The 25886-nt window shown below is 39.2% G+C and overlaps 1 protein-coding gene across 4 annotated transcripts in view; it reads left to right on the forward strand.

The window, feature by feature from the left end:
- disp1 (dispatched homolog 1 (Drosophila)) overlaps positions 1-25886 on the forward strand; it is a 94090-nt gene that overhangs the window by 43724 nt on the left and 24480 nt on the right. For 2 of the 4 annotated variants that reach the window (XM_040125602.1, XM_040125603.1), the window contains exon 4: positions 24409-25144. In XM_040125602.1, the coding sequence (XP_039981536.1) occupies positions 24447-25144 (698 nt within the window). In that variant the 5' untranslated portion in view covers positions 24409-24446. Of the gene's footprint in view, positions 1-16840; positions 17089-24408; positions 25145-25886 lie in introns of those variants that run through there. The other 2 variants (XM_040125605.1, XM_040125606.1) reach the window with 2 other exon arrangements.

The following is a 25886-nucleotide window of genomic DNA, read 5'->3' on the forward strand; positions in this document are numbered from 1 at the left end:
AATTTCATGGAATCCCTGATGGCTGCAAACTGCTGCTGGGTGTGATTTGCCTGGATTTCCTTCTCCAAGGCCTGGAACTACAGGGAGAGTGTGGAGGGCCCTCCAGCCTGGCCCAGGAAGTGGGGATTGGGCCAACCATACCGGGCAGTTACGGTAAGTGTTGACATTTGCCTGCCAAGCTCCCTGGCTCCCAGGATGAACGCCTGCAAGGATGTGAGGCACTAAGGCTCTGGACAGTAGCGTCCACACCGGAAGATTGCAGGGACTAGGACAGGGCTAATATCAGGTGGGAAAGAGTTTCCAATACACCCCATGCGTGCCGCCATACCATAACATTTCACTAAAAAGTTATCTGTAATGCGCATCAGGTCTCAAGATCTCATTGGTTGACACAAAGAGGGAGGCAATAGATGGTTCCATGGCTGGCATCTAGCCCATTCTGCTGGCATTCTGCATGGAAGCCAAGGCTCTTCTGTTGGTTCTGTGGTGAGAAAGAGATTTGGGGTCTGGCCAGCGTTTATGGAGCTCCTCAATGGATGGCTGGGAGGGCGGAACAGAAAAAGTAAACTGCGGTGGGACCTGCCTAAAGAATGCCCTAGGCGGAGTGCTTATCGCTGGAGCCTCATCAAAGCTTAATTGAGGCTGGGGCAGTCAGCCCAAGACCTGCTTCCCGTATGCTGGGAACAGGTGTCTGAAATGGGGATGGAAATCACTTCTCACTGTCCAGGTCTGTCCTCGCAGAACTGGCTAGACGAAGCCCTAGTAGACGGGGCCTGCCCCTACCTCATGGTGGGGTAGGGGTCCTAGCTTGCAGGCTATCCACCTGGGTTGCAGTCCCCCTGCCTGTTTGAAGATTAAGGAGCAAATCTCTAATCTCAGCAAACTCTGAGGCTAGTGTGTCGACTTTAGCTGCCAAATTATCCACATTCTTGGCCCTTTCCCTAAGTGGGAGCGCCTTTAGGTGGGGAGCGACTTGGCCCAGTCTGCCCTTTCGAAGCTACACCACATGGAGGCAGCTGGTCTTCAATTTGCTGTCCTCCCACCTGAGCCAGTCATGCTAGCTTCAGTTCCTGCGGCATGAAACCATGCATTGATTATTGGAAAGCCTTCAGTGGCTAACCATAGAGCCATGGAGGAGCAACAAAAATGTGACCCTAACATGGAGGACATAGTGGGATTTTTAGTTTGTTTTATTCAATTTATATATGTTATTTTATTCAGGAGCGGAAGTACCCACTAGCAACAGAAATCAGAGTGAGCTTCCCATGAAACTCAAATAATGAAAAACTCACCTAATAACACGACACTACGGAACCAGTACTATTAACCTGCTAACTTAACTTACAAAATCGGGAGTGAATAACCTGCTTCTTCTTCAGTGTATGTCATCGAACCTTTACAGCAGTTGCAACAAAAGAAGTTTTCCCCACGAGCGAAGCAACTTACTTGGAAGTCATTGCTCTTTTGTCAAAACTAGGAGGTACACACTTTAATGAGCAAAAGCACTTGTCAGGGAAGAAGAAATCAGTATAACTGAGAAGTTATCTACCACTAACAAGAAATTAAACGATAAAGGGAAATTAAACAGCTGGCACTGCTACTCCACCACAAGCTTTCCGCTCACTGCAAGCGCAAACACAGCAACAATAAACTGAAAAGAAGACACGAAACAGGCTCCTTCTAAAAGAGCAACTTAATCTAAAGATAACAAACGGGCAACACTTACCATGCCAACCCTGTTTCAGAGCTGGCAAGGGCCTGTCCGTAACGTTAGGCTGAATGAACCGGTGAAAACACCAGCCTGACAGCTGAGAGTTTGAAGTGTAGCCGTGTTTTTCTAATCACAGCCCTTAGAGGATGAAACCGTAGCTCCAACCATGCAGTTGCAGGGCTCCTAGTGAAAAGTAAATCGGCTATCTTCTTTCTTTGAATCAACCCGCATTTGCAGATTATCTGTGAAAAGATATAAGGGACATCTTTCATGATGACTTTTATTGTTCAGTCAGTAGAGGTACAGACATAATAAAGCAGGCGAAAACAAGTGAGAAGTCATCCTTCTTCATTTGCTTAAAAAAAGTTACAGATACCTATGTGGAAGATTATTTGCAAATGAGACTGAAACTGAAGCTGTACAATGTGGAAATCATCCCCAGTCTTGGAAGATGCTTTTGCATTCAGAGATCTGATTTGGAAAACAATGTACCTAATGTGGAAATAATATACAGAACAGCTAAACCGGAAGTATGCATCCAAAGCCCACAGTTAATCATATGATCTTGATAACCAATTGTAAGCAATGGTGTCTTGGATGTATTATCCTAACCAACTTCTTTTTCATATCGTCTGCGAAAGCACTAATTTCAGTTGCATTATATTGCCAACTATACAGAGCTGGATCAGCACCAATCCCAAACCCCAGATATTATTGGTCTACCTCTGGTCCTCCCATTATTATACCTTTTTAGGGAGGTCCATTGACCCAAAGCATCATGTATTTCCATATAACTGTCACTAATAATATCCCCCTCATTTTTAATGACTCTGAAAATGATGCCAGACCATTTTCAGGGCATGGAATTTTTTCCCCCTTGTCGGAATTTGTAGTAATTTAACAGTGTTCATAAATATTTATGGACATATACAGACAGCTAATAAAGTCAGCATTGGCTGGTTTTTTGAGCTTTACTGTTCCTCTCGCCCGCCCCGCTTCCTGGTGCCAAAAAGCTCTATCCACCATGTGAGTCATAATAATAACAACTTGTCTTCACACGTAAGAAAGAAAAGAAAAAATTGCAAACAAACCCTTGGTCCAATAAGTTTGCATCTACATGCCTGGCCGAGACAAACATACCCTCATGTGTCCACGCTTAATGTCTGCTGTGCAAGTGGTGGCATCGATGGATGGGATTTAGGGATGTCGCATGGACAAATACACACAACCTGTACATGCCCGCACATTTTCACTCAGCCTCACCCATGTATGTTGTGTTACACACACACCTGTTCACACAGACACCTGTAGGCCCTTTCTTCCCTTGTTGTACTGTATCAGTTTTCTGTTTGATGTAGAATATTTTTTTTGGTTGTGACCACAGAGGAGTCAGATGTTGTGTGAAGTGGTTGAGCTGTCAGGAGGAGAAGGGGGCACCATTATTGTTTCAGTACAATTTGTTTATTCTTAAAGATGGCATCTTTGATGATTGAAAGGATTTCATACGGTTGAGTTTAGGAATGAGAAAAGATTTGCATTTTCTTTAATATTGTCTTTCTCCTCTTTTTCTATTTCACACGCATACATTAAAAACATATTTACTGCACTCTGTCCACTGTATTAGAGCCAACTCTTTGTGTGCATGTGTTTGTGAAATTAGAGTGCATATATGGCATTGTTTTCTAGGGTCCATTTGCCAGAGCACACATTTATCATGAAGCCAACAGGTGACAGACCTTGTTGCTATATTTATTAAGATATCAAACACACCATGTTTTACTACAAACGGATATTCTCCAATAAACAATTCTACAATTTAACTAAGGCAATGTCACGGTATTAAAAGCTTTTGAAGGAATAGTGTCTACCTTAGGAGTTTGAACAATGCAATGATATCCTTTTCTAAAGCCAGTGGAAGTGTATACTGCCAGCCAGTTGGTGTCTTAGATATCAGTAGGTATTAGTATAGTAGATATTAGAAAATAATTAGACTAGGCCTATATTTATATGTAATTATCACTTAATTTGTCAATTAATCAAAATTAATCAATTAATCAGGGTAGGGGAGAAACCTGATTTTCCAAGCCAATTTTCTCCTGGAGAACGATGATTTCTTGGCCTTGTATGTAAGTAAAAAAAGATTTCGAATTGGCTTTTTAAAAGTATGAGCAAGACTTCAGATAGGGAAAGTAATGGTGGAGCAGCTGGATGAAGGAACAGATTATTTCACAGAGCGATGCGCTGCTGTTTTTAAAATAATTCCATCCAAAGTCAAGCTAAAACTGAAACTAACACAATGTTGCCAGTTTAAGTATAAATAAGTTGGTTACCATCTCTGAAGATTTGAAAATTTTTCAAATTTTGACACATTTGCACTGTGAGAAAGTGGATGTACGTATTACGGAGAGCTCGATACATTGTTCAAAGATGTCACCTCATTCATTCCTATGAAAGTTGCTCACTGAAAAAACTTTTTCGGGATTCCTCATGTCTTTACATTTTTGGGCCCATAAAACTTGCCCTAGAGTCCTTCTCCCTCTGAACCGTTTTAAAAGATTTACATCAGAGACTTCCATTGGCCGAGTGGCCTGACTTCCTGTACACATGACGGGGATAAAATAATTAAATTTAATCATGTAGCTCTTTTAGACTTTCCAAATCTTATAGGACTAAAGGGATCAAGTTCTGAGAGTAAAATGTCATTTTTTCATTGTAGGGGGTTTATGGTGCTCAAAAAATGTATCCACAATTCAACAGCGCTCCTTTTCCAATGACTAAATGTGGGAAAAATGTTTTTTGGGCAAGTGCGCTTCCCATGATGAATACGGAAGTTGGAATACCCTGTGGGGCAAGAATGCCAAAATGACTTTACAGCCCAGCTCCACTCTAAACTTGCCTTTGTAGGTGGGTGTCAGTCTCTTAGACTGTCGATCACTCCGGTTACTCGTCTGCCAGTAGGTTGGACAAGAAAGGAGAGACTAAGAAAGACACTTTGATGTTGCCAAGCACACATGCATTCTGTGTGTATCGTGCAGTTTCCTTTGTTCTTTCATGCTGCTTTTGTGTGCAGTTCATCACCGTAGTCGTTTCTGTTTTTTTTCTTATAGTTAATGCTTCCTGCAGTACAGCTTCTCTTTTCTTTTATCTTGTTAGCCCAAATTGTAGAAAATAAAGAGCGAGAACTCAAAGCAGAATGTGTGAGACAGATGAAAAGATGGAGAGATTAGGCAATGACAAAGATGTGAAGTGTGTGTGTGTGTGTGTGTGTGTGTGTGTGTGTGTGTGTGTGTGTGTGTGTGTGTGTGTGGAGAGAGGAAAGCAGCTGCAGAGGCCCTGGTTCCCGTTTCGCTGGTGCACACCTCTCCACAGGGTGCAAGAAGGGTCCCGAGCTCGGCTCTAAATGCCCCCTCTCACACAAACAGCAACAACCACACACATGCATACTCTACATTACATCTACACATACCTCATACACTCGAGGGCCCCCACTTGCTTGTCTTCTATATTATCTCCTCTGTGTTTTACTATTTTTGGCCCACTGTATCATTTCAGTCCAATTCAGTTCAGCATCCTTTATTAACATGAAAATTATTACAACAGAAACCAGGAAGAATAGGATAAAAAGCACAGTTTAGCACAGCAAAAGAATATATGCTGAATACATTTTGCCCCTTCTATTTCTTACATGCACACAGACTAGCTTCATCCTCAAAGGGCTCTCCAAGAGCATACTTGTCCTTCAGTGAGATGACACAGGATGAAGTCACTTCATTTGCCTTGGCACCAACATCTTTGTTGCAGGCACTGTGGTGATGTGCCAAGGGCTATGTTCTCACAGCAGAATGTTTCGGCCAGTGCTCTATGAGAGGGACAAGGCCATAAAAAACTTAAGTATCCTCTGTGTAGCATATCTATTTGCAGTGTAGGACAGAGGGTAGCAAACTCAAGCGTGGCAGGAAACATTTCTTTTGTCTGTCATCCACAGAGGCTAGTTCCTTGTACAATTCAGCTACATTGCTATCTTACCAGCCAACTACATTTGAACAGGATACAGTATGGCTGACAACTGTGGCTGATCATTTGTTGGTAAAATAATGCAAACACTGCTAATTTATTATTGAATTTTCTCCCTCTTTTTTATTAGCAGAGAGTAATGTAGAAAATATTAAGGCAGCCTATAGCTCATGGGCAAATATGTAAAGTATCTCAAAAAAACTTGAGTCTTGAGTTTCCCACAAGGTTACATACTGGAGGTGCCCTGCCTTGCCTGAAAGGAAGAATGACTGATAATGTCTGGAGAAATTTTAAAAGTTGATATATATTATTAGGTATATTAAGCTTCAGGGAAAACTGGCAGTGATGCTACATTACACCGTAAAGGATACGTCATTAATTAGAGAGGCTAATGTTTCAACTGTCGTCTAGTAAAAAAAACGATAATGAGATGTGATGCTTCAGGATTAATATGATTCAGCTCAGCAGGTGATTGATGGATCAATCACATTATATGTTTGCTTCACAGTAAGTAATCAGAGCAGCAGTTGTTGCATTGTTAGAAAAAAAACCCTAAACGCTTACCACCTCTGCTAACTAATTTCCAGTAAGAAAAAGAAGTTAACTGGATATAAATCCAGTTCCATGAGTATGCGTATGGCCCTTTATCACGTTTTGCAGAGGTGGAGTCTTGATGGCGTTAACTAATAGCAAGTTCATTAGTGGGCGGAGCATGCACAAAACAGAACCGTGTATACCTATACACTCAGTGGCCACTTTATTACTTACATCTGTACAATGTAATGCAATCCAATACAACTGTTCTGCCATTAAGTCTATTCTTACGATGCCTGTAATGTTCAGTTTTTTATTTACACTGTTGTAGAGGTGTTAAGGTGTTATAAGGGGCAGTATATGTGTCATACAACCTCCATCTTTGGCATTAGACTTTTCTATTCAAAGGCTTTAAGTGGTTTGTCTCCTCTCTTATAACATCTCTGATTATATGTTTTAGCATTGATGCCATTGTTAGTGATGTGTTGTATTAGACTGCATTATACTATGAGGCTTTCCTAATATTCTGGCCGCTTGATGTATGTAAATGGGAAGGACAAAAAATCAAAACATCTCAATATAATGAGTACCAGTACAACACCACTTCAAACTATGACCTCAATAATAAGCACATACATAAAGATGTAATGGAATTTGCACATTACCGACAATGTCAACAAAAACTGAATGTTAAAAGCTTCGGTAGCCATTATGGCAGAGCTGTTGTATTGAATTGCAATAGATTGTATAGGTGTATACATTAGAATGTATTTGAATGTCAGAGTTTTTGTTCTGTAATATTAAGTTATTTATGATTTTTGTTGTGAAAAGTTGTTAGAAGCTAAATCTAAAGTAAGGGTTCGAAAGAATTCAGATCTGAATAGCAGATTTATTACTGGAGTCAGGTTCAATAAAATGCTACTGACCTTGAACACTATGCAGGTGACTTGTTATACCGGTACACTTTGAACTCAGTCTATGAGACATTGCTGAGCAGTCCCTGAGCTACCATTCAGCATACAGTATATTGAGCTAGAAATGGGGAATTAAGCTAACAGTGTAGAGTACAGAGTGAACAAAAATGCTGAATTTGGGAACTGACAGTTTGAGACAGATTCTTCTAACAGAGTTATATATCGCAGTGACCCAGGTCTTTTGTGGCGGTTGCATCTGGGGGTGAATAAGATACCGATATTAACAAATCAGACAGTCGGTATCAGAACTGTGTGTTGTGGCAACCTTTAGTGATATTCTTTTGGTCAGTTACAAAAAAACACTGTACTTTTTGAAAAACACTGCAATGGATAAGATCTGGATGCGGGATGGAAAACGGTCCAACACAAAATAGAGGAAGTGAGAGTGTTATGAATATCCTGTGAAGTAAAGTTTACCTCATATAATAAGCTCATTTGTCCACAATATTGTTGGCGATGTGAAGATCTTTAGAGAGCAGATGATTATTTAGATGGAGAAAGTGAAGTTTTGAAGTGGCCTGGAAGTTAGGGAGAAGTTTCATTGCAGCTGCTGACTGTGGTGACACTTCAGTGACACTTAAGCTTCATCATTTCTACTATGTCCGGAGTTTGTATTTTTTTTAGAAAGAAAGAGAATGTGTTTTATTCCTTTTCCTTCTATCTCTCTCTTCTCCGCTCCCTTCCTCTCACCCTAACACCCTTTGTTGTTCTATTAAACTTTCCTTCATTTCATCTGTCATTCCCTTTGCTGCACATCTTCAACTTTATCTCAGTGTTTCTGATTGCCAAAAGTTTTATGACAGCAGGATGTGATCTCACACCTCCTTCAACATTTTCAACCACACAAAAAAAAGTCATGATTTTCTTTCAGTTTTCCTCCATGAGGCCATCGAGTCCCCCACCCTCTAAGAGACTCTGTGTGGCCCCCAGAGAAATTTGACACACAGATGCGATCTTTCAAGTTTTATCACAGTTTTTCTCCAGAGCCATTTTAGGTCATTTCTCCTTTAGATTCTGTCAGACTGTCAGACATTATGTGCTCCAGTATTCAGGCCTTTGTTTGCTGCCTTAAAATGCCTTGAATATTATTCCTTTATGTCAATCTTAATCATTTAATATTTTGTATTTACTAATGTTTTCCTACATTAGTAGGAAAAACATACTACTGTTTTCCCTAGTATGTTTTGTTTTCCCTCAGTATAGGCTTCCTGTACATTCTTTCAAAGATATAGGTTTTGCTTTAGTAGTGGGTGAGACAAAAAAGTCAGAAGCGGACATGTTGCTTCCCTCTGCAGAGGAAATTATACCTTTCCATTCTTGCATATTTTTGTAAAAGAAAATATTTTTCATACAGGGAATAAACATGCATTGACATAAACATGTTTACAAAACTGCGCAAAAATACCCTTGCTCCTTTCTCAAACGGTGGGCAACACAGACATACACGCACACATTATCTTTGTTGATTAGGGGCTTAGGTGGGTGTGGAGTTTAAAAAGGCTGTGTGTGTGTTCGGGCAGATCCTCAATGGCTGTTCTCCTCCTGATGAGCAACCACTGCTTTGGTCCCCTCAATGAGGAATTCTCTTCCATTAATTCACATGCAAAAAAACCTGTCTACCAAATTCCTCTTAAACAGCCCTTGTGTCTCTCTTCTCTGTATGTCTGTCCGTCCGCCTCCTTTCCTTCTTCCGACTTACCTCTTTACCACTCTGCATAACTTCTTGGTTATCCTGTTTGTGTCCGAGATCAAACCAAGACTCTGTTCAAACAAATTAAGATCTCTTTTCTCCCTCTCTGCTGTGTGGTTTACAGACACTCCTTGTTTGCTAGACCCCTCTTCTTCAGCTTCCTCCTGTCTTCAAGTTGATAAGAACCCTGCATTTGCGTACCATCACTCTCCCTTCTTTACTTTCTCCTCTCTTGGTCTGCTCCTCCCGTCCCCTCTCCCTCTGAAAGACATAGAAAGAGGAGTTTTGATGGAACTGTGTCTTTTCCCAGACTAGGAAGTTGCTCAGGAACTTGAAAAAAGGGAAGAGGGAGATGTAGAGAGGAGGGGTAAGAAAGACAGGGGTGATCTGTGTTAAAGAACGATAATAGGCCTGGTTGAGATGCTCCAAAGCCCTTGACACCATGTGTCAATCTTTAGGAAAAACAGACATAATTAGAAGGCTGAGCATCGTTTTGTCCAAAACTGTGCATATTGTAATACATTAAGGCAACAGCAGTGAAACAGGAGGCCTCTGTTTCTAATTTCTAAACACTGTGTTGTTCCCCTGCCAAATAAGAGCAGCTGGCCAGTATTGATTCGGCATGCAATTCGAAAACCTGATATTACTGTTTGGTTTTGGCCTCAAAGTGAGGTCTGTTTCTTTCCAGTTACTGTATGCCAATAATCATAATGGAATACTCTTAGTATTGAATTAGTGATAACTGATTTTAAAGGCAGACTTTACACAAAATCTCTCGTGCTCCATCTTATGACCAAAGTACTCCTCTTGTGAGGATGGTGATCCACTTTTCAGAACTATAACATTTTCATCCTCAGAAACGGGGAAAAAATCTAGCGTAGCAGAAATGTTTTTTTTTAATTTTTCCTATCCTTTTAATTGTCTAATGACCCTTTAGAATTATCTTGTGACCCTTGGGGAGGTCCTGGCCCTCACAAAGGGACCTACTTCTGTTTGGAAAAAATATTGGAAAATAAAAATACTAAAGTACCGAGTTACACAATTATTGGCGGTGGAAACATGAACTGTATGTGAATGTCTTCAATCGCAGTCCTTTCTTTGTCATTCCTGGAAACATGTCTTAGTGCTCTGTTTGCAATTCAGTTACATTGCTATTTGTACAAGTTATTCTTGAGTTAGCTTTTGAGTTATTCTTTTGAGTTATTGTGGGATCACAATAATATTTATGTGGTTCAACTAAATGGAAGGGAGGGAAAGTGTTTTTTTTTCTATTAGAACAGTGCAATTTTGATGATAAAAAAGGGTTGACACTCGAGGCAGAAGAGAAAAATGTATTCAGAAAATTTGTAATAAATTCTTAAAATTTTTGATTGTTTTCTTTTTAATCGGATAATTTCTTTACTTTTAGGCTGTACCCCTCCCAATGACATAGCTTGGAACTGACAGCAGCTCTGCCAGTTTTTTAAACTTTGAGCATAGTGATGTAAGAGGCAGCATTTTGGCTCTGATTTGGTTTATTATCTTAAATTGTTTTGAAATCATACCACATTAAAATCATTTCATCATCCACAAATCAACAAGTATTCTTGCCTTCGGGTTTTGCACCTGCCAATGTGAGTCAAACGTGTGCATTTGATGTCATTCACACCTTACAGATGCCAACATCTCGGAGAAGAATGTTGACTAGAAGTGGAGCTAAACCACTATGTCAGTCTCTTATAGTTCGAGCCAATCTCTTTCAGTTTGTTCTTTACATACTCCCTATGTTTGTCCCAGGTCAGATGTGATTAGAATGAGATGCAACTATTTTTTTATCATCACAAATCTTTACCGTACAGCTGTATAATACATCTGTCTAAAAATCCTGCTCACCAGAATAAGGACTTAGCCATTCCAGCATATATAAAGCAAAGTTCGAACCAAAATCAATTAATTTTAATTGAGTCCCTGCAATCACTGGATTGGCTTGTGGAAAATAAATCAAAATAAATAAATTTTATGCTAAAATAAATCCCAGGAGAGCTTAAGGACTTTGGGAACCTTTGACCATGCAAATATGTGCTATTGACCAGTTGCAAATCATCTTGACAGTGCTTTGAGAAAACGGACATCCTAAGGTCCAAATGTTAGGAGCTATTATATCAGCTGTCATTTCACCCGATGGTGCAAATAAACAAACTGTGTTAAATACCTGTCCGGTTATTTATTTAGACTTAAAGTAGTCAATACATCACCAAGTGTAAACCTATTTTGAGCATATTTCACTTATTTTCAGAAACATGTAAACTGTCAAAATCAATGGTAAAAGAAAGGAAAAACATCTCATTCAGACCTGGACTTAAGGCCAGTCACACCATAAATGGGCATGGCCAAAATCATCCACAGATCTTGTTGAAATATGAGGTTCAAGAAGCTTTGTGGCTTGGTGACCAACTGCTAACTGCTAACACCATACAGTCCTGGTTGAAATTATTGGTGTCCCTGAATTTTAAGTACAGATTTTAGAGTATCTTCAGAAATAAATGCAAATGAACCAATATTGTATAATCAAAATATTTGAATAAAATGTCCAAGGTTACTGAACTAAGGAAAATAAATAAAATAAAAAACTTGCACAATAGCAAAATAATACAAACACAAAATGTACCCCGGACACAATGGGTTGTTGTCCTGCTGAGAGACCCAAGACCCTTGCCTCAAACCTAGTTTTCTGACACTGGATGACTTATCTGATTTCATTATTACTTTGATACATTAAATGGGAGGACCAGAGGCAGCAAACTAGCCCCACAGCATGATAGAACCTCGACTATGAGTGAGCTTCGTTTCTCTGCCTTTAAACAAACCAATGCACTTCATTCCCAGAGAACTCTGCTTTGGTTTCATCTCTCCATAGAACATTATCCCAGAAATACTGTGGCTTATCTATAAAAGTTTTTGAAACATTAGTTGTGCCACTTTGTGACTTTCTTTTAATAGTGGTGTCCTCCTTGGCCTTCGCTCATTGAGCCCTACTTGGTTTAGTGTGCAGTCTATGGTACGGGTTAAAACCACCAGAGAGAGCACCAGTTCAGCCTGAAGCTCTTCAGATGTCCTGCATGGTGTTTTTTCCACAATTTGCACCAACCTTCACAGACTTCTCTCATTGAGTTTCTTCTTGAGACCATGTCCTCTGGAAGCATCTTAATAGTTTTATGACTGTGAAACTTCTTGATAACATTACGAACTGTCAAAACAGGGATTTCAAGATCTTTGCTGATTGCCTAGTAGCCAGCTCTCTAGTTTTTGTCACTGTGAAAAAGAAACTGGAAACAATCAGCCCCCTTATATGCAGTGAAACCATCATTCATTGGTTAATTCAGGTTATGCGAACACTGAAAATTAATCACAGGTGAATCTTATTTGTTTGTTATTTTGTTTGAGGAACTAATTTAAATTCATCAAAAGGATGCAGAAAATTTCACACTTATGTCTGTATTTTTTTTTCACTATATGAAAACATTTTGTTGTTTTTGTTGTTGTTCAGTAACTTCGGACATTTTATTAAATATTCTGATTATACAAAATTGGTTAATTTGCATTCATTTCTGAAGATATTCTAAATTCTGTTCTTAAAATTTGGAGGTGCCAATAATTTCAGCCAGGACTGTAATTAGCCGGGAATATGCCAGTGCTAGTCAGTCACAATAGCTCCCTGACTTTCTCCCCATTTTGTCTGTATTAAGCCTTCTACTCCCCTTGTAATATTATTCTACGTCATTATTCAATGAGTTATTGAAGAGGGGAAAAAAAGCTCTCTGAACCTCTTTAGACCAGTTGCAAACAGGTCAGTAAGTTCACCAAGTTCATTCAAAAGACATTTGTACAATTGTCTCCTGTCTCATAACTGTCTAAAAACCATCAAAAATCATCTTTTATGGAGCAGTTTATACTCCAAAAGAGGAGGTCAGCATTGTCAAGACGGCTTGCTATTGGTCAACAAACAAAATTCAAATGTCAAAGTTCACCAGAGTTGAACTTGACATGAAAAATTGCACTGATTTACTTGCCCTGGAGAACAAAACCACTGATGGCAGAGAGTCCACTGAAATGAACTGATTTTGCCATCCTTTTAAAACCTGGCCTAGACATGCAGGCATATAATCAACATAATGATTTTGACACCTGCCCAAACTTGACTATACATTGTGACAGTAGGCACCAAATCACACCACCAACAGGTCTTCCTATCGTTGAAGTCTAGACTTAAAGACCGGTATCGTCAAGCTTACTCCACAGCTCCACAATATGTCTTTATCTCAAGCACCATACATTATAACATGTATACACATACATACAAAGCTATAGATAGGCCTACAGTGACTGCTTTATGAAGAAAATGTACACTAGTTTGCCAAAGAAAAGTCAATCAATTACACCATCTTACAACAAACTAAAACATATGCACATATGAGACAAATGGTCACCCAAGTCAAGCTTTCCTTATGCATTTTATGTATAATACTTTTTTTTCATCAGATTTACATTATACAGCAGAGGGACAGCGAAGAAATTGAACCATACATAAAGTCTCCTGTTCCTAAATTTGAATGCAGGGGTACTCAGACATCAGCTCTCATTCGGTTTTCAGTCATTCTTCAGCCCCCTTGGGTCATTCTGGGCAGACGAGAGGGAGCTAAGCACTAATCGGGTGGGAGATGTCCGTCCTCACCTCCAAGGTGTCGAAGGGATAGGGTTTCCCTGTTTTCCGAATGTCAGACCTTCAGAAGCCAGAGAGCAGAGTGATCAGTACTGCCAGGAAGCGCCTGTATGCTTTTTTCTCAGTCTCTTATTCATCCAATCATTTAGAGTCAAACCTTTTTTTCTCATTGTTCATTCAATTTTCCACATAAACTTGAACAACACTTTTTTAATGCACTTATCACTTTTTCTATTGTCTCCCTCGCTCCTTTTCTTTCTCACTAGCCAGACACTATAACATGCAGGGGCAGGTGAAATGCTCAGAGGGCTTCTATGGATTACCTGCCACCTTCCTGCATATTTGTCAAAGCACAATCCAGCATCTGAATGCTCTGCTATTAGATCACTGTTAATGTGCTTTTAAATCATGCATTGAGTTGCATGATGATATGCATTGAGTTGCATGATAAATGATATTTATTTTAAGCCCAAAATTTTAATTAGCCTTGGAAAAATTATTTAAAAGCAAGTTTGAAGATACATTAAGCATTATGTTTGACATGCCATGCTAAAGCCTTTTCTCCCTCCTTCCTTAACTGTTCCCCCCTGCTTTTTTGTTGTCCACTAAACCTGTCACTTTGATGAGTTGTGTGCAATCACCAAGGGGGGCCGTTGGGCTTTCACCAGGGCCTCTGTCCTTCCTGGTACAGTGTGGCCTTTGATGTGGTTCCTTCTTTAGCTCCGTGCGGGCAGACCTTGGCCCTGGCTGGCTAAACCCTAACCCAATTTCTCTAATATTGTGTAACACCACAACTCAATGTCGATCTTGGTGGAGGTATGAAGCTGGACAGTGGTACTAGCACTGAAATGCCTTTTTGTTGTAATCCCAAAGGACTGTCCTGAGCTGACTGGCTGCATGACCACCATCAGTGGGCTAGTGATGGGCTGTGTAATAATTCATAGTAAGCTCTCTCATTGCTGCACCCACCGGGAGCTGGCTGTGAGCCTCAGTAGCATGATATTAAGTATGTTTGGAAACTGAAAATAACAGTACTGAGATGGTTCTAAGAGGCTATGGTAAGGGTACAAAGCTACTTTCCTGTGTTGTTGATTTTTGGATAATTGTAATGATATAAATCTAGAATCGGTATATGTTTTTAAACACCAGCTGCCAAAAACTACCAAAAAATTATGCTTGATTGGTGTATAAACATATCATATCAAATTAAAATTTAACAGATAAAATGACAACAAAATGTAATTTCTTGTCAGATAAAAGAGAAGCACAATACAAGACATGAACTCTACACAACTTATTAGTACAAGGTTGTTCTTGTTAGAGACAACTACAAAGCACTAAATGGCTTTGACTGGCCTTGGGGCCAGCTGCGAATGAGTACCTCACTACTGCAGATGATTACAGCTTGCTATATGAACTGTGACCTAATCCTGGTGAACAGCTGAAATTAAAGACAAAGTACAGCCCTCTGCCTTCCCAGCATTCCCTGTGATTAACCTCCTCCCCTGCTCACAAGAATCAGTTTTTTGTTAGAAAAATGCATTTTCAGTAGAGTCTCCAGTCTGTAAAGATTAGGAATTTCTTTTAGCAAATTAGGGATGAAACTGAAAGATTAAAATTAATAGTGATTCATTTTCATTTAATTTCTGCTTTGTTCCCAGCCCGACCTTACAATTTGTGTGTGATAAACTTGGTTCTATACAAGATCAGGCATTGTATTGTGCACCTTTCCTGGCTTTGCAGACGTTATATGTGCCTTGCAGACTCCACTTTTTCGGCTACATAAATGATCTTCATAATCTCTTAACCAAAGACATAACAGAATTTTATGACAGTTTATGACATAATGGAAAATAGGTGCAATAGGACATGAAATGAACACACATCTATTTGACCAAATTTATTAAATGAATCACATGCACTGTATGGAGGCAACGTTTTCACTTAATAAATATTTTTCTTCAGAGTAAAAAAGCATCTAACAAGAAAACACAGGAGCAGGTCAACATTTTTTTAACTAATGCCTTTTTTTGTGCCTATGTTCTGACAGCGGGTTGCACTTTCTTTTAAAAGAAAGAAATTGAAAGAAATTCTTTTAAAAGTTGCATAATTCATAAAATATCACAACAGTGAGTGTGAGCTGTGTCAACCCACGAAATTTGAGGTAGTTGTATATACTCTAAAATGAAAATATTAAGTTCTTGGATGTATTGACCTTTACAGTTTCATCCTCTCTGAGGTTTGAATGAAACCAGTTGTACAGGGATTATGTTGCCTTGGGTGGAAATGAAGAGAGGAAAGATAGCATTTTAAAGTAGTTATTAAACTAAACCTAGAAGAATAGCCAACACAAATGAACAGTAATCTATAATTTAAGTAAACTGATGTGTGAAGAACAGGTGTGGCCATACTAAGGTATTATTGTATGTGGTACAATTTCAGATAAAACAAAGGGGTCCACTGTCTGTGTAAGGGGGTTGTTGAAAGAGTACTGTGTTAACTTGTTTAATCTCCATATTTTAGAGTTTGAGAACTGTCTCATAAAATAACGTTATCTTGAGACTAATTAAGAGGTTCCTATTCTGGGGTATGGAATGAGCAAACAAAAGGTTTAGCTGTTTAATCCAGGACACCGTTTTTTCAAATCAAGATGTTGAAGCGAGACAACCTTAGTTAAAATATTATTATTCAAGTAAAATACAATTTTAAATTTGTCGTATTGACCCAGCCTTTCCAGTTTGTTTACACTGTAAGAAAGCATATCTATAACTTAGCCTATTTTTGTAAAGGTAACTTCCACAAGTGCAGGTGAAATTAGTTAGCGTGCATTCACTTATGCATACATGGCAATATCCACATCTTTAAATTTGATATTTTGGATATGTGAATATCTAAATATAAATATCTGTTCATCTTATACTAGCATTGTAACTGGTGAATTGATAGTTAAATCTTCCGTCGTGTTTTGTCTTCATATATTCTTGCGTTTAAATGTTATTAGTCCAGTGTTTTATTGATGCTTCTTTTTTTTTTTTGCGCTGCCTTTCTCTTCGGTAACCCATTTTTTAAGTTTTCCAAGTGTTGCGATAATGCGCAGGAGCGGTACGTTGGCGCGTGCCACCACTGTGGCAGAGAGCGGGTTAAAGCTGATAGTGTGACCGTCCTATCAGTGCTCCTCGTTGCAGTCCCAGCCCACCGCCTCTTGCCTCCGTCCCTCCGGAGAGAGCAGAGAGCCGGTTGCTTGTGTGTGCGTGGGGCTGTTTGTCATCCCGGCAGGACAAATCTCCATGAGAAACAGCCCGCTCTCCCCGAGACTTGTTGCTTCCTTTTCGGGGAATATTGTTTGATTAACAGCCTTGCGGATATTTTAACTAAAACCGGAGGAAGTCTTGTTTTTTTCTTGGCGGTAACGAAGCCTCGCGTGTTGCAGATCCGGCCATAACAAGCGCAAAGCACACAAAACACGGTAGGATACTATGGATGCTGGCTACTCATCAGACTGTTTTTGTCTGCTGCCTTACAGTTTTGTATGCGCTTCGGTTGCCTTTTTAACCGTGAAAGTCGGTGAGTTAAAAGCGCTGAGCAGAAAGAGAAAAAATAACATTTGGGAGTTGTGGGTCCATGCGTCCATGTTGAGAGTCAGTGTGTCTGTCCAAGATGTTAGGCTGGAAGCGGAGCAGATCGATTTCAAAATGACTTACTGCCCTTTTCCCGTTAGCGTTTTCTTCATAGAGTTGATATTACTACAGTGAAAAGCAGCAGAACTATTATTTCATTGTAAATGAGTAGATTTATAAAAAACATCTATATCATCTCAAGGAAAACACCAGGAGACTGTAAGAAAACTTGCTTTCAGAAAAGTATTAATTTCCGTTTTTGCCCTCAAACTATTAGTATAGCTGTCATGAGCTTGTTTGTGCTTATCTTTACTTATCACCTCAAAATGCAGTAACTATGCCTGGCCGTAAATCTCATATGACTGCTATTTGAGCCTCACTGCATTGGCTGCTAGTGAAGTTCAGGATCGATTTTAACATTATTTTAATCACTTATAAGGCCCATACATGGTTTAGCGCCGGCCTACATTTCCAAGCTACTATGCCCTTACACTACCAAGCAGTCACTTAAATCATCCAACCAAAACCTGTTGGCCATGCAACTGCACTTTTGCTGCCCTGGCACCCAGACTTTGGAACAATCTCCCCATTCCCATTAGATCAGATGATTCTGCTGACTATTTTAAACAACATTTAAAAACCCACCTTTTCAGGATGGCTTTTCTATAACATTCAATAACTTCAAGGGTGTGCTCCGGTGGTGACTGGTTACTGTATGCTTTCTGCGTTCTTATATGCCTTATATCTTTATGTATTTTTGAATTCGATGTTGATGTAAAGCACTCTGAAACCTTTCTGGGTTATATCTGTATGTATTTTTGAATGCAATTTTGATGTAAAGCACTTTGTAATCTGTTAAAAAAGGTGCTATATAAATAAGGTCTTACTTACTTACCTTTGTGCCATTGAATAACCCCACCCTAATATAACATAGTTGCCATGGTGCCTTACTATCATCAAGATTCATGTCAGCCCTTAAAAAGCAGCCAAACTAAATTGAAGTGAGTTCCACTCCATCCATGAATCTGAGGGAAGAATACATTCTTTATCTGCTGTCATATGTTTTCATTGTTTTGCCTACAGCCTGAATGATGCTGATGTAAATACTGGGCAAGGAAGGTATTTACTTTACCTTTGCCTGGAATATTTTCTATATTAGCGTTGATTGTAACAGTCTTAAAGTAGTAGTAGTACTTTTTTAATATGTTTAAATAAATTCGCAGCATTTCATGTACATACAAGGTATTTTAACATAGTTATAAGGAAGAAATTAATTCCCTTTATTCTTACTTGCCTAACCCAATTGTCTCCCAATGATTGTATTGATATCTGGGTTGATGGAATGATAAAAACGGCAGGTTGACTTGGTTTGTAGACCTCATTTACCATGAGACTCTGTGCTGTAGCCTTGAGGCAGCACCATCAGATCTCCCCTATAAGTATGAAAAATTGGACATAATTGGACATATCTTTCCTGACAACCAGAAACGTCAACAAGTATATGTCCTAAAGCCATGTCAAGCATGCGCATACTTAGCAGGGACGACTGCCTATTGTTGTCGATCTTACTATTATTAGAAGCAATGTGGTTATTAACTATGTCTTGACGGATTCCTGGTAATTACTGCCTATTTGTTTTAATTAAAGGGATGCAGGATGCCTTGCCTTATGTTGTGTAGCTGCCTGTCGCCCAGGGTCTCTTCATCTCTCTCACACCCTGTAATCAAAAACTTCACATGAAAGACAGCAGAAGAAGTGCATCTTCATCACCTGCGTTATACCAAACCACTTGCCCAGGGAATCATTATGCATGTCTGTTTAACCACATGGTGTGATCCACTTTCTTGATTATTCAAAGGTTTTAATGCACTTAATGATTCTTGTGACCAAAGACTTGTGGGGTTTGAGGGGGATGAATTGCAGCCTCATCCCTGCTGGCACAATTAATCCCTTTACAAGTTGCAGGTTTTTGTACTGAAAATAAGGGGGGAAATGATGCATCACCAGAGTTGGAAGTCTAGACAGAGTTTGACGTATTGGATTAAGTGTGAGGGATGATACACACCGATCAGCCACAACTTTGAAACCAGTTACTGGTTTTAATGTTGTGGCTGAAATGGTGTATATATTGGTGTAGGATTCAAGGTCACTTGATTTCAGGTTACCTTTTCAGAAAATCAGTCCGAAAAACTGTACATTTAGTCAACCAGAAACTCACAATTTGTTTTAACATTAATAATAATAATGTGAGGTTGAGTTTTGACATTCCTTTCTGCTGTCCCTCAACTTTGCTTCCCCTCATCCCAAAACATTTTTCAAACTTAATTAAATGAAAGTTAATTATTGCTTGATTAAAAGAAAGCAATACAAATGTAATACATATGAGACAAATTAGAGGATAAGGTAAAGATAGTCAAAGCAGGAAATCTTAATTCCACTACTTAATACACTTTGCCCTTATCCCTCTCTTGGTCACTTTTCTGTTACAGTTAATTACTACCAGGTTACACTTGTTACAGAGCTATTGTACTTTTAGTTAAGTTATTATGACACTTTAATCAAGCTAAATTTTTTACATAAATAGACGGAACGGCAGAGACATTTTTGAGCCTCAGTTCCATTTGTTCATGCTACAACTTGGTCTAGCTGTCAGCTTTTATTTTGAACAGAGACAAAAGACCCTGCTCATGTCCGCAGAGACTACCCTAGATGTCTCACCTGCCTGTCAGCGCTCTGCATTGGTGCTTGTGCATGCTCACTCACACACACACACACACACACACACACACACACACACACACACACACACACACACACACACACACACACGCACGCACACATACACAGACAGAGAGTGTTGAGGCTAGATTCCTTTCCAAACAACAGGAAGAAACACTAGGTTGCACATTTATACCACATTGTAGCACCAAATCTTATTCTCTAAATACCATTTTATTCATACTTAAGCTCAATTAAAATTTCCCATTTCCATCCAGCCTTTTTAAGTTATCACAGGCTCTTGAAAGCTGTGGGAGCCAGACTAATGGCTTCTTCTGGATTTGCCTCAGCACTCTGCTATTCTGAGCTCCCCGTGCTCCAGACTTATTCTTCCTTTCCTCCCCTCTTTTGAACTCCATACTGTGAGCCACCCCTGACCCGACCCAATGTTTCCCCGCTCATGTGGAGGTGTCACAGAGCACATTGGTCACATACGTTGTATGTCTTTCGTTTGGAGTTGGATGGGAGGAACAGGCTAGTGAGATTTATCTCTTGTTGTTCAAATGCAAGCACATCCATTTTTGCCGTAAAATATTTTTCAGGGGTCATAGTGTGGGCAAAATGAAAACCTGTGTGTGTGCGTAGGTGTGTGTGTTCCTGTCTGTAGGTGTGTGTGTTCCTGGGTGTCTTGGAAGGGTAAACTAAGTAGCTATGGTAAAACTGAAGGTGTCTGTATCTTTTAGAATGCAAGTTAAATAAATCTAAATGTAACAAGTTCTTTAAGAATATAGTACATTTTAATTTTCTGCTAGATTCACAAGAAAGAGACATGACATCTAAGTAACTTGAAGTTGCTTCAATGATAATGACTTTGACTGGGTATTTTTACAGTACAAAGGAATCATATTTCACGGCGTATGGTGGGAAAGACCACATTAATCAGTTTAGGTCTGCAGCATATGAAACATTTTCAACGTCATCAGCCTCCAGTTCAGGATTTTATCTCTTGATGGCATCACAGATAGTGGAGTCTTGGCTCTATCTTCATGAATCAAAAGTGAGTTATTCACAATATACAGTTGTCCAGTTGTCGCAGCTGTGATCTTCTGCTTACCTAAAACATCATGACAAGTTATTTGTCATACTTTTTTTCTTACTGTATCCATTCTTGTCATCATATTAGAGCAGAAACAGTTGATCAAATAATCTGTAAGTAAGTTGATTAACAAAAAATCTCAATTTTGATAGCCAATTAAGTTTTGGTGGTTAAATCCACCAAGAATGAAAAATATTCGCTTCTTCTAGTTTCAATTGAGGGTTTGCCTTTTTTTTCTGTTTTATACCATTGAATCTTAAATATCTTTGGGTTTTGGACTGTCAGTCAGCATGAACTAGGTATTTGAAGACATCTCCTTGGACTTTCATAACTTGTGATTTATATTTTTCAGTATTTTTTGAGTATTTTATAGACTAAAGATTAATTGATCAATCAAAAAATAGGAACACATTAACTGATAATGAAAATAGTTATTAGTTACAGCCCTACATAATAGCCCTTTATATAAAACAGAAACTGGCTGAAAATTATTGTTATGCATTCTTTTAAGCAATTTTGTTGGCAATTTCTCCATGCATTTTTTTCATTAATGAGGATTTTAGCTTTTATTGGTTGTGTCTGCAGAACTTGAAAGAAAACAACACCAGGGAATGACATTAAAGAAAGGTCCCGGGCTGGAGTCAGACCAGGGACATTGTAGTTGTGTGCGGTATACATCTTAACCCATTTTCCACCAAGATGATCTGATCATGCATTTTTCAAAATGTTGAACCACTGAGAGCCAACCTACTCCATCCTGAGTTTATATATTCTGCAACATTATAATTTGTGGGGCTCAACCTCTGATTATTTTCATTAGCGATTAATCTACAAATTATTTTCTCAAATAATGAGGATTATTTTCGCAAATAGTGACAAATACACGTTCCCAGAGCCCAGTGTGAAGTATTAAATGTTTTATTTTTCCAACCTAAGTCACATTCGGTGATGTTTTAAATATGTGTCCCTCAGTTTGCGACATGCAGTCATATAATTTGCAGTTAAGAATTCTGAATGTCCTTCTCCTAATAGAATCTGTTGCTTTTCTCTATTATCTAGCTCTGTGAAGTTTGAGTTTAACAAATCACATTTCTTAAAGTATCTGACTCTGATATTATTATCGTTGTCACATTTTAATAGGAAGTGCATTTCTGTTTCTGTCTCAACTGTAGTGCACTGACCACAGACTCTTTCCTCTGTTGGTAGCCAGGACTCCTTTCTCTATGGTTAGACTGTGTTCACTGAGTCTGTATTTGGTCAGGATCTGTCTTTGCTTTGTATATCTGACACTAAAGAGACACTCTGCTAATCTATATTCATGGTTTAGGGCCAGATAGCAATAAAGGTTGTTATGATTTTTTAGTTTGATTTGTCAACTGTTCCAGATAGGCCTCTTTTGTTAATTTGATAATTTGGTTTACTATGACTAATGGTTGGAAAGCAGTGCCGGTCAGTATTGGGTGTTGTTTGATCAGTAAGTCTTAGGACCAGATAACAGAAGGGACTCCTTTGGGGGTTCAGTTTTTGGGTTTGTAATGCCTGAAATCTCAATGTGTCTTGTGGGCTCAATTTGAGAAGTGTTCTTTTTGTAACTCACTCACACACACACACACACACACACACACACACACACACACACACACACACACACACACACACACACACACACACACACAGGAACACATTATTTCATCCTGGGTCCCGTTAGGTTTCTCTCCACTGTGGGTCTGTAGTGTAGTCTGTATTTGGCTCTGTTCCCACAACACAGCCCACTTCGACCCTGCACAACTCAGCTGCTTTTTAAGTGCATCAAGCATAGCACAGCACAAAGGTGAAAATAAACTTTTTTCTCTCTCCTCTTTCTTCTCCCTGTTTCATTAAAATAGCCCACAGAATCTCATTCTCACATTGCGGTCTCCTGTGAGTATTTTGTAATTTAAGCTGAAGCATCTGGGCTGAAAACTAGCATAACATGGACCTTCTGTTTTTACTCACTCTTGAAGTATTTTTTTAGCCTCCTAATGCAGGAGTGTTCCATGCCAGTTCATGTTGGTTCTTATTCATGCTCCATGAATTTTATTGATCTGAAATGGCCCCTATTAGAAGATCATTTGACTGTTGTGGCTCCAGTGAGAAGACAGAAGATTGAAAATGCTACTTTTAGAAGTTAAGAAGGCAACTATATATATAAATGTTTTTGTATCTATGATATAATGTCATTAGTTTGTTTCACTGTTATTTATGCTGAGTGTACGGCTGAGTGTAGGCTGAGACCATTCACATACTTTCTTCCTTTATCTCTTTCCTTCCCTGCTTGCTTTTACAGTTTTCTTATCATTATTTTCTTTTACTTGGGCAATTTAAGGAACATCTGTTAGGATCCTCTTATATGAAATTTTTGTTTGTGAGTAATCAGTATTGAGGAGTTGTGTAGCCAGTCTAAACATAAATACTAATTTTTTTCAAATCAACAGTTCTTTTCCTGACAAATACTACATATAGATATAAAAGAAATCAATCATATGTTATTACAAATTAATAATGTCTTTAAAGGAAGAGTGCGACATTTTGATAATTAAGCGCTTTCACTTTCTTGGTGAGAGTTGGATGAGAAGATCAATATGAATATCATGTCTGTCTGTTAAAGATGAATCTACCACCAGTAGCCAGTTAGCTCAGTTTAGCTTAGCATAAAGTCTGGAAAACGGGGGGAAATACCTAGTCTGGCTGTCTCCAAAGGTAAAATAAAATCCACCTGCCAGTTCCTCCAGAGCTCATTAATAATAGGTTATATTTGTTTGTTTGAACCGTACAAAAACCAAAGTGTAAAAATGACTGCTTCCAGCAAAGAAATAATCAAGGCTATAACTCCATTTATAAACAGCCTTGTCACTTTTATGCTTTTGCCTTATGTACAGATTAAACAAGAACATTTTTTCAAGCTAGCTGTTTCTGCTGCTTCCAGTCTTTATACAAAGCTAAGGCTGTAGACTGTAGCTCCATATTTAATGGTCAGACGGGAGATTGATATTCATGCAAATAAGTGTTGAACTATTCCTTTAACATGAAGCCAGGGAGGCTGTGATGAGTGACCAGCATACTTCACGTTAAACTTATACAACACTTACCTCTAAACACAGGGCTCTGTTTTTACATGAGTTTGTGCTTTATATAAATCAAAAAGTGCAACAAGGCAAAATTTTCATTACTGATGGAATGTAATTTGGAAATCACTGGGACAGAAAAGTCACTGGTGGAAAAAGGAAAGGACTTTCTAGAAGTTTTAGTTGTGTTACTGACACAAACAGAGCCTAACCTTTATTCTCTTCTCTTCTGTTTTCGTCTTTTCTCCCAGAGTGACACTGTCCCTGCCAGGCCTGCTGGTAGAGGACAATGGCCCTGAGCGATGCAAGCGGAGACCCTCTGGCCCTCACTAATGGAGGGTACCATCCTCCCAATGCCAGTGGAAATGCCCATTCAAACACCAGTACACCGGTCAGCAATGGCCAGGACCCTCTCACAGCTGCCTGTAGTAGTGACTGCCTCACAGCAGATGGAGATGATGATGTTACAGTTAAGGATGTAGTGTCTAAATTGGAGCAGAAGCAGAAAAGATCACTTGTTGTCCAGACACCAAATATACCAAGCCAAAACAGCGGGGTGGTCAAACAGAATGGCTCCCTGAGGAACCTTCCCCCATCCTCCACTGAGTTTTCTTCTCCAGCTGTCACAGACTCCCAGAGGCTGGCCAAACGCCACCTTCTCTCCACCCTTTCCCCGTCGTCCTCCTCCTCTCCTCCTCTCCTCCCCCCATCACATTGCTGCCAGCATTGTCACTTCCATTCCGCCCTCTGCTGCCACTGTGGACAGAAGGATTGCTCACTCTTTCAGAAGTCAGGCACAAGCCCAGGGCCTGGCTTGGTTCCCCACCCCGGGACCACGTCATCCTGCCCATGCTGCCTCTCTGCCTGCACATACTCTCACTCCCATGCCCGTCCTCCTCACTCATCCTCCCCTCTCTGTGTCCATCACCACCATCATCAGCGTTGGCCGGAGCACCTCCAGACTCATACACATGCTGCTGGAATCAGGTATGGGGAAGGAAAGGTCTTTGTGATGTTAATATTTTTTCCTAATAAATTAGATCTCATTTTATTTATAAAAAGCATTACTCAACATCTGTTTGCCAAACATAGTGAGCCTTGGCTTATCAATATGGTAGTTTCCTGATCTGAAATGTTCAGCTAACGCGTGTATGTATGTGTGTGGATGATTGTGTATTTATTGACCGCAAAACATATACCCAGTTTGGGCATTGACATGACTTAATAATTTTAACTTACATCCATTTCAGGTAAACTTTTGTCTTTGCTGTTCAAAAGACCTCATGTAAAGAGGTTTTTTTAAGAAGATTGTAAGGGTTTAAGTTTTATGCTTAAAATGGCAGCACCACTTTTTTGGTTGTTGCACAGCATTGATAGCCAAGAGTCTAAAATGTGAGAATTTGCTGCTTTTACTTGTCTTAACGTTATTGTAAATTGAAGATCTTTGGGTTTTCGACTTTTTGCCAGACAAAGCAAGACATTTGAAGATGTCCCCTTGGGCTCCAGGAAATTATGATAGGCATTTTTGATTTTTTTTTTTAATGTTTTTTCTAGACCAAACAATTCTTTGATTCGACAAAAGAATTGTCAAATTAATCAATAAGAAAAAATATTGTTAGTTGCAGCCCTAAATGGATCACTGTTTATTTTTTCCATAACACAAAGCAGCTATTAAAAAAAGTACTTAAATATAGTCTAAAGTTAACGTAATTATGATTTTAATCAGAAA

Source organism: Xiphias gladius, chromosome 4 (assembly GCF_016859285.1).
Source record: "Xiphias gladius isolate SHS-SW01 ecotype Sanya breed wild chromosome 4, ASM1685928v1, whole genome shotgun sequence".
Lineage (NCBI taxonomy): Eukaryota > Metazoa > Chordata > Actinopteri > Istiophoriformes > Xiphiidae > Xiphias > Xiphias gladius.